This window comes from Ptychodera flava (assembly GCF_041260155.1).
Source record: "Ptychodera flava strain L36383 chromosome 23 unlocalized genomic scaffold, AS_Pfla_20210202 Scaffold_24__1_contigs__length_23054250_pilon, whole genome shotgun sequence".
Classification (NCBI taxonomy): Eukaryota; Metazoa; Hemichordata; class Enteropneusta; family Ptychoderidae; genus Ptychodera; species Ptychodera flava.
Genome location: NW_027248278.1, coordinates 7285824 through 7300211, shown reverse-complemented (window position 1 = coordinate 7300211; position 14388 = coordinate 7285824). Strand labels below are relative to the sequence as shown.

General features: G+C 36.6%; 1 protein-coding gene across 3 annotated transcripts; it reads right to left on the bottom strand.

Moving 5' to 3' along the window:
• Positions 1–6941: 6941 nt before the first annotated feature.
• On the bottom strand, positions 6942–13363 carry LOC139124908 (uncharacterized). 3 transcript variants are annotated; one of them, XM_070691011.1, is made up of 3 exons: positions 13125–13363; positions 10223–10345; positions 6942–9135 (listed from the first exon to the last, which is right to left on the bottom strand). In XM_070691011.1, exons 1-3 carry the CDS (start codon positions 13351–13353, stop codon positions 7949–7951), a joined length of 1539 nt encoding a protein of 512 aa, XP_070547112.1. In that variant the 5' UTR covers positions 13354–13363; the 3' UTR covers positions 6942–7948. The 3 variants fall into 3 exon arrangements, with proteins under 3 accessions (XP_070547112.1, XP_070547113.1, XP_070547114.1); XM_070691012.1 differs by lacking the exon at positions 13125–13363 and adding an exon at positions 12122–12276; XM_070691013.1 differs by lacking the exon at positions 13125–13363 and adding an exon at positions 11840–12056.
• Between the last annotated feature and the right edge of the window lie 1025 nt (positions 13364–14388).

The window sequence follows — 14388 nt, the reverse complement described above, 5'->3', positions numbered from 1 at the left end:
TGTTCCCCATGCATTTGTTTAGGTTTTCCATGAAATGACAAGATATTTCGCTTATATGAAGGTTTTTTTTAATTTCACATTGACGCTCTGTAAGTGCTTCGAACAATGTCGCTAGGTTTGTTGTTGTTGTGTTCTATTTGAAAACAGAACGTTCACTACATTTCGCACCAAATCACGTGGGTTCTCGTAGTGCTAGCGTAGAACAGCGGTTGTTCGAGTAACTCGCCCTCTTGAGTTCTAAACAGGGAAAATATATCAAGCTTTATTTTTTATTATTTCTTTCAACAATATGATTAAAAATATCATGAAACGGCATGCTATTTTTCTAAACATTAATATTATCATTTTGTCAGCTGTTTATTATTAGTTGTCGTTCTGCCATTTACACAAATTATTACAGTTGTTGAAATTTCCCAACAGTCATTTTCGGTGGAGTCAAATATACACTCAAACTACTCTCGGCACTTCATTTTTCTCGCAGACTTTCCGCTCTCTCAAAACTTTCTTATCTATTTTTGTAAGTTTTGCTACAGAATTGACACGTTTTTCGCTTAGTTTACGAAGAATTTTTACAAATGACGCTCTCCAACAAGGGGTCCGACATCGCTCGTGCTACGTTCTATTTGCGAACAGAATAGCTACGTGACGTCAATGTACGCAAGTGGGTTAAGGCATGGGCGTCAAACGTTATCATGAATATGCATTAGGGCTCATGAATATTAATAAAACAACACTGCCCACACATGAGATAACAACAGAAAATCTCTAAAATCATATCACATAGTTCCTAACTGGAACATCATCGAGCCAACGAAGTGACAAAGGACACACTAGTGTTCACAACAAAAGATAGCCCATAAGCACTGTGTGGAACTTCGAACACATAGAAAAGGCCAATCATCGCGTACAAACGAAATCCATACATCAGCCATCCTGAGGCCAAAGTCCACGGCATGAGGAACGGGGTGACAAGGGTTAATGAACAGAGTCGGACACAAAACGATCCAAACATGAGTATTCTTGCTTCCCTGCAAGAAGAATGCAGAGATCAACAACATAGATACAATATAAAATTAAGGAAGAGATGTGCTTATGTCATGGAGATACATTTGGTACCTCCATGTTTATATAAGCCACTAAGGAACGAACTGGTAGGAAACGTGGGGGTCAAAAGGTCACGATGGTCTGAGACAAACTTCCACGTCTCACCTTGACTATAACAACCAATTTGTTAATTTTCTCACTAACAACCTTACCGGATACAGACAGAAAACACATAAAAGCACAAGCAAGACAAGAGGGATGATGTGTGCAGCCACTTTCCTACCTAGAATTACAAATCGTTTCCGTAACAGGCGACAGGTTCATGACCTTTTGGATAGCTTGCGAGATGGCCCGATAGCGCACAAAGCGACCAGATTTCTTTCAAAAATTCCAACTTGTAGATCGCATTTTTTCCTGAAATTTTTCTATCCCTAAACTAAAGCTTAAAATATCTTAACAACAATACCTTTAACATGTATGATTTGGAAACATTTCTTTAAAAAATCACCGAAATTCAACCAAGAATTGACTTTTCCTACAAATCGTACGTATTTGGCGCAAATTTGAGGCGATTAACTCAGCAATTTCTCTTTGTAAAGGATGTTGATCGATTGTCCTGAACCCATTCTATTATCATACGCCCAAAAAACATAGTTTAAATGTGGTTTACAAGTTGGAATATGCCGATAAATAATATACGCGATTTTGGCGCGAAAATGTCAATATAAAAATCACGTGACACCTTTTATGCAAATTTAAGTGACATAAACTGAAAGAGCTATCAAAACTACGTATGTGTACCAAATTTCATCAAAATATGACCAGTAGTTTTTGAGAAATAAAATTCAGCTCGAAATTCAGTCTGGACCCCTGCTGGACCCCTGCCTTAACTCACTTGCGTAGTTTCCACCATATTATATGGGCGCTCCATAGCTTGGAACTGCACATTTCTCATGAGCTTTTTTAGGCTTACTCGCCCTCTTGAGGCCGAGTTCAAACGGCAAGAACAAAACCGTGTGTTCTCGATCTCACACGAAAATTCTTTCTTGGAACTTAATTAACAGTACAATGAACTGTATGCTGCCTTTGAAGAGGGTAAAATTAATACAAAATTGTTGAAGAGGTTCATAGTTGGTGAAAACTGAACGTTGGGGGAAATGTTGCAAAAGACTTAATCACTGGTAACTTCAAAACAACTGCCACTTGCGTTCACGCAAATTGTCATTTGCCAGAGTGGGGGATAAATGGTGGACAGGGGCTTCTACATGAAGTTTATAGCAGAGAGTGGGGGAATATGAGGTAAAGAAAGCCCGTAGATCACACAAATAATCACGTAATCCAAGGCCATAGTGTGACTAACTTGAAGGGGAAGGGGACAGACTACAGCTTGGCGAGGATTTAGGTAATTTAAATAAATTTACATATTGACAGCGTGGAAAATTCCAGAGGGGAAGCTGAACCAGCCCTGCCCTCCCCCTGCAGACCATGACTCTATATAATTTTATAATCTACAACTGCCCCAAGATGTTAGGTAAAAAATGATTTTTTTACAGCAAATTGGTGAAACAATCTCAATTTTTTCAAAACATTTTTTTTTCATCCTGAACTCCTTTAAGTTAAATCATATTCTGTGATGATTTACAGATTAACTTCAGATAACAGGTGTGGGCTGGTTTGTCATTTAAGGGAATACTGAAGAAAATTGGGCATATTTGCAATCAGCAGCAATTTTCAGTGTATGCTGTTGATAATTGTTTGGATGGGAGAGAGTCCAACCCGTGAATCATTTGTATACATCATATCAGTGATTGCTGAAACTGCTGGTGCTGCACATCGTTGGTGGCGCACTTTGCCTGAGAACAAACATTTCACCTAAAAACAAAAAAAAAATTGCTCAAAAAACACAAATCTGCAAGCCTTACCACAATTTGGACAATCCTGACTCGAGGTCAATCCAGGGAACCTCCATAGTAAGTTTCAAACCAATCAAACAAGCAATTTCGGAGATGACAATTTCTTGACCAAAAACAGGAAAACATTGCCCCCCACATTACAAATTTCTCTACAAATTGAACAAACCTGACTAAGGTCATCCCTGGCAAAATGCAAACAAAATTTCAAAGCAAACGGAAAATATCACGTTTTTTTCTACAATTGGGAAAAGTTGTTCCCAAAACACAAATATTCGGCTTTTCACACAACTTGAACAAATCAGACTCAGATCATCTGAACGAAATTGTATGTCAAATTTCAAAGCAATTAGCTTTCAGAGAATAATTTTTTTTTTCACAAAAATTGGAAAATTGCCCCAAGAAACAAATAACTATGTAACCTACCTATTAATTATAAAAGCAATGGGAACAGCTGTTTTGGAGAATGAACTTGAATGTGAAAAGTTAATGGATGTCTACAGCTGCCTGACAACAGCAGACAACCACCTATCTGATAAACTCTATATCATAGATAGCGGACCTAAAAATGTGACTGGGCCATCTTCCACACACCAGTGCTGTCTAAGATGCGACTGATTGTTGTACATGTACTGTTGTGCAATAAATTTCTCTTGAACCACCATGGAATATGAATTTCATTACATTGTAGCAGACAATACTTTTGCAATTTATTGGGGCAGTATTACAAATAAATGTCATAAAAACATCCAGCTTACTGCTGAGCTATTCATTTACATAAGTGTGATGAATATTCATAAGGGCTATAGTGACTCATAAAAACTTATGGCCAAAGTCCCTGAAGCTACTATAGACATGGATACAAAATTAAGTATTTCCTGACTGTATGAAATTATCCCATTAAGGTCATCCTAGGGACCTGTAAACCAAATATTAAAGCTGTCTGACCAGCGGTTTTGAAAAAACAAGCGACCCAACAGTCGACAGAGGTCTGCTGTGTTATGTAGAGAATAACTTTTTTTGACACATGTATTGAGGAAGAAGGTGGATATCTTTGATAGCTCATTTCCGGATGGCCTGACCAAAAATGGCAAAATTAGCTGCAAAAATACAAAATTAAAGATTTAATCATAATTTCAATATATCACATTAAGGTAGAACGCACCTCGGGGACAGACCTTCAGACTCTCAAACTTTTACAATTCTCTTGTGATATACCACATGTGGGGGTTCATTTTAAAGCTCTTGGTGAAAGAAAACTTTTCACTGGCTTACTTTTTTGAAATTCGAAAATTCTTATTTTTCTCCATAGAGTTAACACAGGGATGGCGGCCATTTTGAATTTCTAATATCCGTAAATCTTGGGTAATTTGTTTCTCTAGTACAAAAGTTTGCACGGTGACCTCCTATTTTTATTCTTGATTTTGAAAGAGAATGATTGAAAGATCCCTTGAGGAAAGTTAGAGCAAAAGTTTAAGTCTTTCACTTTCGAGGTGCATACTACCTTAAGATAAAGCCTAGGAACCTGTATACCAAATATCAAAGCTACCAGATGAGTACCTTTTGAGAAACAAATTTTTTGACCAAAAATGGCAAAAATTGACCCAAAAATACAAAAATTGAAGATTTCATCAAATTTCAATACATCACACTAAGACAACCCCTAGCAACCTGTATACCAAATATAAAAGGCATCAGACAAGTAGTTTTTGAGAAAGACATTTTTTGACCAAAAATGGCAAAAATTGCACCAAAAATACAAAATTGTAGATTTCATCATATATTCAAGATATCATATTTAGTTCATTTGTAGGAACCTATATACTATAGGGTTATTCACAAAATACGGCCCTGTATGGACGAGGGCTCAGTGAGTGACGTATTGGATGAGTCGAAGGCGAGTCCAATACGTCACTCACTGAGCCCGAGTCCATACAGGGCCGTATTTTGTGTATAACCCTATTATTATACACCTCCCTCCATTACTCGTCCGTATAAACTAATTCTATGGTAAATTTTGAGGGATGCGGCACGCGCGATGTGAGTGGAACGCGCGCGATTGTTGAAATAAAATTGCTACAAACCCCAAACAGGCGCGTCGCGCGTCTCCCGTATTCGGGACTCCGCGTACTATACAAAATACGGAAAGTTATTGGACGGTCAAACTCCCATAGGTTAGGGCAGTAGGTGTATAATAATAAATATTAAAGCTGTCAGATGAGCGGTTTTGATGAAATAAAGTTTTGACCAAAAATGACAAAAAAATTCCTTAAAAATACAGATTTGCATATTTCATCACAATTTGAACAAATCTAAGTTGGGTTATCCCTAGGGACCTGTATACCAAATAACAAAGCTGTCTGTCCAGCGGTTATGAAGAAGATTTTTACAAAAAAAAGCCTTTTTTGGGCACCAATGTGCATATTTTCAACAATATCAAAAAATTAAAAAAAGTAGTTTCTCATAATCATATTTTCCATCTACACAACAAATATCAAATCAGTAGTACTGCAGTTCTCAAGATATTTGAGTGGACGGATGCCTAACAAACGGACATACACACATACATACATACATACATACATACATACATACATACATACATACATACTGACGACGGACACTGGATGGATACCCATCCCAATAGCTTCTATAGACTGTAAATAGCTGGTTACCAGACAAATTGGAGGTACAGTACAACACAATCTTTACATGCTGTACTAGTTCCATGCAAATTATATCAATTAATATAAAAGTCCATTCACAATGACACAGAACCTTTAATATGCAAAATTAATTAAAAGAGGTAGTGAAATATACTTCTTATCTGAAATTATTATGCTGACACTTCTGTTGGAAGATGGTAGACTATACAGTTCATTGATAAAAATTTCAAAAACAAAGACAGTAAACAAAACAAGAAAGTATGCTAATTACCTGTTGATAATGAGATCCACCTAGATGAAAAAATGTTCTAAGCATACCTAAATTATAAAGTTTTTACATAAAACCTAATCTTACCAAAGGCTTTACGATATCAACATGTCAACTTGCCTGCACTCATTAATGACATGCTTCATGTAAAACAGAGTCACAGTCTTGCCTTTTTCTGTACCTTTGAAACTGCCCTAAGCCAATAACGACTCAATTTCCTCTGTATTTTACTAGGTGTATGTTTCAAATGCTTAACATAGTCTTGAACATACCACGGAATATTGATATATTGATATGAAAATATATTGTGCACAGCGGTATACTATCTTGTGTCTTGTAGCACAGTGATACCAACTGCAAGCTTTTCTGGAACCAGTGAGAAAGCTACAATTATATCCATACACATATTGTGCATAAACACATTATGTGTATATATATATATATATATATATATATATATATATATATATATATATATATATATATATATATATATATATATATATATATATATATATATATATATATATATATGTATTCACAAATTACTTCAAGTACAAAGTAATAATATACTGGCACCATGTAAATAGCTACAATTATATCTATATTCTTATATATATATATATTATATATATATATATATATATATATATATATATATATATATATATATATATATATATATATATATATATTATATATATATATATATATATACAGGTATATAAAAACAAATTACTTCGAATTACAAGGTAACAATATCTGTTACTTAAGTTTCATGCTTCTCGCAATTTTCAGACTAACTTTTCTTAGGTCATCACTCTCAGAGTGTTTGTTCAGTAGATTTATCATCATTGATTAGGCCAGAGAAAAAAAAAATCTTGTTCATCGGATTTTTTGGACCAAGGTCCAGGAGAGGCGAGCGAAAATTTTTTTTTTTTTTTTTTTTAGGCCGAAGGTAAACGCGGTTCTCTGACATTTTTGCACAGATGCAGAAAAGGCAAGATAATTGTTTCCCTTTTTACCAGAAATATCTCAGACAAGAAACACTGATACTGGTAACTGAATTCAATACTATATTTCCCAACAATAACATAGGCCATTACATTCACAGTTAGTGTTTGCACAACATATTCTGAATATTTCAACATTCTCTCAGAATAAAACTGAAATGTACAGCGAATCACTGAAATCCAACAATTCAGTATTGTCCTTTAATATTGTCCTGGTGGGACCTACATGTAGCATCTGAGTTTTTTCATTTTACTTTGGCCCCATGTTTTGACCTCTTTACCACTGTCTGCACTGTCTCTACACAGTTTACACAATGGTCTAACAACACTGTACTGTGATCGGAGTGAAGTTATATAGTCATCATTCAGATCGTACTTTAACATCGACGCAACCATGTGTTTTGTCATTGCCGTAATTTTTTATACTTTCGATGCAATTTTCATTCAATCGGATGCACCGTCCATCTGCTATCACGATCTTGTTGAACAAATCATCGCCGAAGGTAATATCAGGACAAACACTGAATAGCGTCTTTAGAACTAACTGTTGGCCATCACGTCGAATGTTGGCGATCAAATTAATACTCATGATGTACTAACCTAACCAAATCGACCCACTTTTCGTCGTGATTCGCCAAATTCAGACGTCACAACAACGTGTTGGCGGTCAACTAAGTCCGTACAAACACATAGGAAGTCTCATTAAAAATCCCGTGCCCGCGAAAACCCGACAAAGTGTAGGGCGCCACCAGCGGCAGTACTAAACATATTTGTAATGCGGAAGTAAGAATTTGCCGCGATCAAAAAAAAAAAATTTCCAAATATGCCAAAGTAGAAGCGGCGATTCCGATGAACAATTTATTTTTTCTTCCTGGCCTTAGGTGTAGCTTTTCTGAGAGACACAGATGACACAGATGATATTAGAGTAACTCCATGCTCTTCCATATATATATATTGACACATTTGTGATTTACAGGGTTCATAGACTATAAAATGTCACGTTAAAATCACTTTCTCCATGAGGAAACTGTGAGTAAAAGGATTCTGCTAAGATCTCAAGTCAAACTTTTTGCAACACACACCATGGGAATTCCTTTTAAAATGAGTTTTTAGATGACAGTTTAGATTAAATTTATCCCTGAAACCCTTGCCGCATATCTGGCACTTGACGGGTTTTTCGCCGGTGTGAGTTTTCAAGTGGCGATTCAACTTGCTTTTGTACTTAAAAGCCATCAAGCACAGTTCACACTTGAAGGGTTTTACAGTCATGGGCGTCTTATGTTTGTCAAGTCTTAACATCACTGAGCCAGACTCTGAATTTGTTAGTCTCTGAGGGACAGGTGTAATTTCCTCCCTAACAGGCCCTGGATCAGAGTCCATTATGCTAGGCCTTGGCTGTGACTCTTCTACCATGTAACAGCAATCTTCCTGGTTTGGCGCTACTTCAATTGCTTGGCCATGACCCTGGCCATGACCTTGGGCGAGATCTCCCTGGATCTCATCCTTGAAGGACGTTGTTTCCATAATAAGCGCATCCTTCACGGACCAGAATGAATGGATTTTCGGGACAATAGTTTCGTGGATAGAATTCAGACCATCATCAGGGGTCAGGTCCCCATGAGTAGATTGGCCAGAGCAAGACGGTGTACTTCTCAGCTCAACATCTCCAAACTCTGAATCACTCCTCACGACGAGTCTTTCATCTCGCACAACGCTGTCACCAACATTTCTCCGCTTTCTGCTTTGGAAAGATTTGTCAATGATCTTCCTCTCAGGCAGAGTTCCACCTGAATTTTTATGATGAGGATCCGTGTCATATTCACGGACGCATGTGCTAGAATTCTCCATAGAATTCTCATCGTCCTGGATAACACAGATATACGGCTGTATATCACTTTCAGGGTCACGCTGTTCAACTGCTTCTTTGCATTCTATTTTGGTTGTATGAGCCTGTCTACTAGGCTTTTTCTTCAACAGAGCAGAAAGCATACTGCCTGTCGGAACATCATCTGTTAATCTCTTGTCACAGTCTGGAGTTTGTTCACTGCTTGGTGAACCAGCTTCACGGTGAATCGTATACTCAACATCCTCATCATCACGTTTAGTTTGTGTTGAAGGCTCGCTGTACGTTTCAGCATCTGGTTTGTTGGTACTGTTCTCTCCTCCACAGCACATTGTCACATCCATTTGAAGAGCTCCACTCTCACACAGAAAGTTTAGAATCGTGACTTTTTCTGGTTTAAAATAAAGACATTGAAAGACAGATGTCACTCAAACAAGCAAAAAATCATCAAAACATCACAATAACCAGAAAAGCATTTTACCAGACTAAATGGCTTGTATTTGACTGTGTTAGATACGCAAATTTCTAAATAGCCAACAGTGAACTGGCAATTATGTGGTGATACTCTCACCTTGTATGGTAAATATTGTCACTAACTTCAATGAAATTCAGGAAAGCCACTTTACGTATATTTAAAACACACCACATGCTCATTCTGTGCCGTGATTCACCAGAACACGTCATGTGGCTAGAACATTGTTACACCTAGTCCCTATTGGTTTGGAAAATGTGCCGTCAAAGAATAGTTTTCAAAGACTATTTTCCTTGGGCATTAGCCTTTCCCTAGGAAAATAGTTTTGAAAAAGTGCCTGGTCACATGACCATACACATAGTATCATCTGCAGCTCTGAAACAATACTGGGTGATAATTAGAGCTGATCACTAATTCTACAAAAATTTGACATCAGAGAAATCAATTGACAATCACGATACACATTAAAAATATGATATTTATAATTACTCCAAGTGCAAAGTAATAATATCTGCTACTTCATGCATCCTGCAATCTTCAGACAGAACTAAAAGTATTCATATCTATACACTCTCTACACTCTCATTTATATAATTGGATGAACCATATATACCGGTTTATATATATATATATATATATATATATATATATATATATATATATATATATATATATATATATATATATATATATATATATATATATATATATATATATATATATATATTATATATACTGCCGCTATGTTGGGGGAAACCCTCGTCTTCGATGACGTCACACTCGTTCGAAATACTGGGAGATTATATATATATATATATATATATATATATATATATATATATATATATATATATATATATATATATATATATATATATATATATATATATATATATATATATATATATTAGAACATTAGACGGTGACTTGAAAGTGAACCTGTGAAGACAGCCAAGATATCAATGTCCTCTGTGTCAGCATGAGTACAGTCTTGCAGTATATTTACCTTTGTTGGTCAGCTTGTCATTCCTCAGCCGGTGGAATAATTCCATGGTTATTTTAACAAAGCAGTCACCAAGGCGATTGACTTGATTCTTTCTCCTTACTTCTTCCCACAAATAACAACACTCTGTGGAAATGAGAATTTCATGCCAAATAAAAATCGATATAATAAAATTTCCCAACAGATGTTGGTGTTTACACTCATGTACAGTACAATCATATGCCAACAAGACAGCTTGTTCCAGCTTTCTTCTTTGACAAATGGGCAATTTATCATTTATATTTATCATTTACATTTTTCATAAACCTTCAGAGCTGGAAAATTCCAGCAAGATCCCCCATGGTCCCACTGTGTCTCATACAGTAATGTCACTAGATTGTGGAAGTCGAGGAATTAAAGTCCCACTAGCTGTAACTCTTTTATCTTCCTATTCTCGCCTGGTTTTCTCTGAATTCTACCCTCTGAAGGGATATGGGCTTTTACTGCATTAGGAAACCATTCCTTTGTAAAACATTTGACAAGTAACTTCAAATTTTTAACGGCCATTTTGATTTACTGCCATTTTCAAAAAATTGGTAATACTGTATTACAAAGGAAACAGAACATACAATGTCACAGTTGAAAACATACACCCCTATGCATTACATTGATTACTCTTTGCAGTTTATGTGAAGATTTCAGTGCTCATATGCACAATATCCATGTTTTTTGCATTTTCGGGCTGCCATCTAATGTTTTGGCAAACATTTAATCACAGTGTAATTTTTATCTTATTCAAAATTGCACATACAGTCAAAGTACTAGTTAATAATAAGTGTATACACACACCTAAATTAGTGCATTCTCACAAACTTATTTTACAGGTAGTTTGAAAGTAAAATCATAAAAATAATGCTAAAAGATACAGCTAGTGGGGCTTTTAACACAATATCATTGTCAAATCTGCATCCATAATATTATGAGTAATTTGTGGAGGGACTGTGACAATTTCAATGTAATAAATCAAAACATACATGAGTTTTGCTTATATACATCTACTTTATGAGTCACAAATGATTAAGCCATTTAAAGAAAATTCTTTGTTTGCTGTCCTTGGATTTTTGAAAAACCTACCAGCCAGCCAGGGAATAAAATAAAAACAGACAAAAAACACAAGTGTATTAACATAAGCTCATTTTTTATTTGGTCTCCTTTGGAAAAGTAATATTTTTGTTTGTAATAGTGTTAACATTATGTTTGTTTTCTTAATTTTCTCTGAAACATACCAGCACACAGACAGCAAACAAAGAATTTTTTACGCCTCCAGGACACATATTTGCACTCCCACTTTTTACAATTATTTTCTGATCTACCAGTTGTGGGGGCTCATTTTAAAGCACTGCAGTGTGAAAATTCTCACCATCTTAGTTCATGAAAAAATTCATTTTTTCCCAAGGAGTTTATAGACATGGCAGCCATTTTGATTTTAAAATGTCAGTAAATGTTTGACATTTGTTTCTCTGGTACCAAACTTTGTACCATGACCCCTGATTGTTATCCTTGATTTGGAAAGAGAATGCTTGAAAAAATCATTGAGGAAAAGCAAATGTATAAGTCTTTCACTTTCATGGCCCATACTACCTTAAAACAGGTAGACTTGTATTGGAGTTGAGTTGTTCAGGGTTTGGGTTCAGATAAGTTGGGTCGAGTTGACTTTGGCTTGAGTTGACTAACGGTCGAGTTCATTAGGGGTCGAGTGGACTTTGGCTTAGTTGATCTTGGGTCAAGTACTTAGTAGACCAGGGTTGAGCTGACCGGTTACCTTTGAACAGTTTTAGTGTTGGTGTTATGGTGTTATGACTTATAGAAGTTTTTCTTATGCATCTTTGTTGGTCAAATGGTGTTGGTCGAACAGGGACCCACCTTCAAGACATCTGACCATGTGGATTGGACAACATACTGAAATATGCTGAAGGTAAGATTGGGTGGAGTGAGTGGACTAAGCCCTTCTTCTTCATTGGGTCCACTGCAGTCACTGATCTAGAACTGCCACTGTCAAGTTCAGAACTCCATGCATGACAAAAGAGTAATTATGTAACAATTATGTAACATAATTGTTACATGTGCTAATCGTCTGCAGTACTGAGGTGTGCATACATATTTGTGTGTACACCTTACCACGGTCCGGAGGGACTGTGACCATACGAGTCGCATTCCAGAATAACAACGCAAGTTATCGATCACGGCTTTTCAAAAGGCGATTTGAAAGTGGAAACTGATTTGGGCATTCACTCAGGTGGAATATCTAAGGGGTTGAATCGTATGACTTCATGGGTCGAGAAACCCATCTCAGCCCCTTCCATTCTCAACGTGGAATTTGAGAATTTGACGTCGCTCCCGTTTGGCATCCAGACTACAGGAGCACGTCTTGAGCCTAGACTCTTATACTCTATACATTGGGCGGCTGTGATGCGGATGTCCAAAAATTAAATTGACTTCCGCATAGGGCCTCACAACACACTCGGAGACCTGAAACGAGGTCTTCCAATTTTGAGTCTGGAGCGGTTACTTGTCATTTGAAACAACCTGGCGGGTGAAAGTCGACATGAAATCGTTGTCTGATTCAGTTCACGGCGTCAAACACTGAGATCGTAGCTGCGTACGAATCACGATAACCACAGTCAACACACTTGTCGACAGCCCCATTGACGTTCCCGAGGCTCCGAGGCTAGCTGGCGTGTAAACTGACCACACGCGACTGTGACGGTCACAACATCAAAGAGCGAGCGGTTGTAATAGTGGTTGTGGTGACTATAGTTAGGCCACATGAACCAAACCAACTCATGCTTTTGTAAATACAGAGAAAATAGCAGCTTTTGAGACAGAATGGTGTCACAATGACTAGTTCTATAATTATTAAGCTTACCTCGGTAACACATCGTCCATCTCCCATCGAACTCGGAAGCTAGAGGCTCTCCAGCGGTCTCCGTAGGCAGTGACAAGCCACCGTCACTAGCAAAGGTGAAGTTGATATTTTTGTGAAAAGAGAGCATGACGCTTGAAGTCGCATCCATGCCTATCGACATTTGTTGAGCTGAGGACACACTAAATATGGACGTCAGTATATATTCTTGCACCCATTCCTGGAAAAGCATAGTGGGAAGTTCCAATCTGGGACGTAGAGGGCGCTTTCGCAAGCGGAGCAGTTGGTGACAGTGAATGATTTTAGATATTTCACAGAGGCCTAATGGACTGGTCAGTTTCTTCGGCCTGGGGGGGGGGGGCGGTGGATTATTTTTTGCCGACGTCAAAAAGTGGCTGACCCCCCCTATTCCAAATTTTGAAAACAGGGTGACCCCCCTATTCCAAATTTCTAAAACAGGGTGACCCCCCCCCCCGGGCGCGACAAAGGTAAAACAAAAGATGGACATAAATATATATATATATATATATATATATATATATATATATATATATATATATATATATATATATATATATATATATATATATATATATATAAATATATATATATTATATTTTACATTTTACATATATTTATATTTTAAATAGTCATTCTATGTTTTAGTGAAATTGTTGACATGTCAGTTGTAAGATAGGAATTTCAAAGTGTCAATCTTAAAGTTTAAATACAGTACATTTTGAATGAGCTGTATTTTGAATGAGCTGTGAATGTATTTCACACTTTCTCTGCTTAACCAGATGTCCTGAACTGTTGTACAGAAATGGATGTCAATCATTAATATTAAAGAGGAAAAAGCAGTGAATCAAAAACTTTGATGGGTGTTAAGACTTGCCAACCATCCAATTAAATCTACTGAGGAGCCATAGAGAGCTTTTTAGCCAAATCTGATGTGTACAGTGTCTGAGAGGACCTTTTCTTGTGTAACATTGAAACCATAAAAGCACAGCTAATAATGAACAAAACTGCCTTTTTTAACTGTTATTTTGTTCATAAAAAAGCATCTTTCTACAGAAAACCTATGAAACAAAGGAAATAATTGCATCAATGAGAAGGAAAGATATCTTGTCATTTTTCTATCTCTAAAATAAGTCACTGTATCAAATATATATTGTGAAATATTTGTGCATGTTTGCTTTCTCATACTGAATTCTCACAGAGAGAACAGAAAAGTATCAGGAATTTGTCATCCTTTTCATATGAAATG

Coding starts and splice junctions, on each gene's coding strand:
- LOC139124908 (XM_070691011.1), bottom strand. CDS start 13,353: ATGCTTTTCCAGGAATGGGTGCAAGAATATATACTGACGTCCATATTT. Junction 10,346..13,124: donor ATGGACGATGTGTTACCGAG/GTAAGCTTAATA, acceptor TCATTTCCACAG/AGTGTTGTTATTTGTGGGAA. Junction 9,136..10,222: donor TGACAAGCTGACCAACAAAG/GTAAATATACTG, acceptor ATTTTAAACCAG/AAAAAGTCACGATTCTAAAC.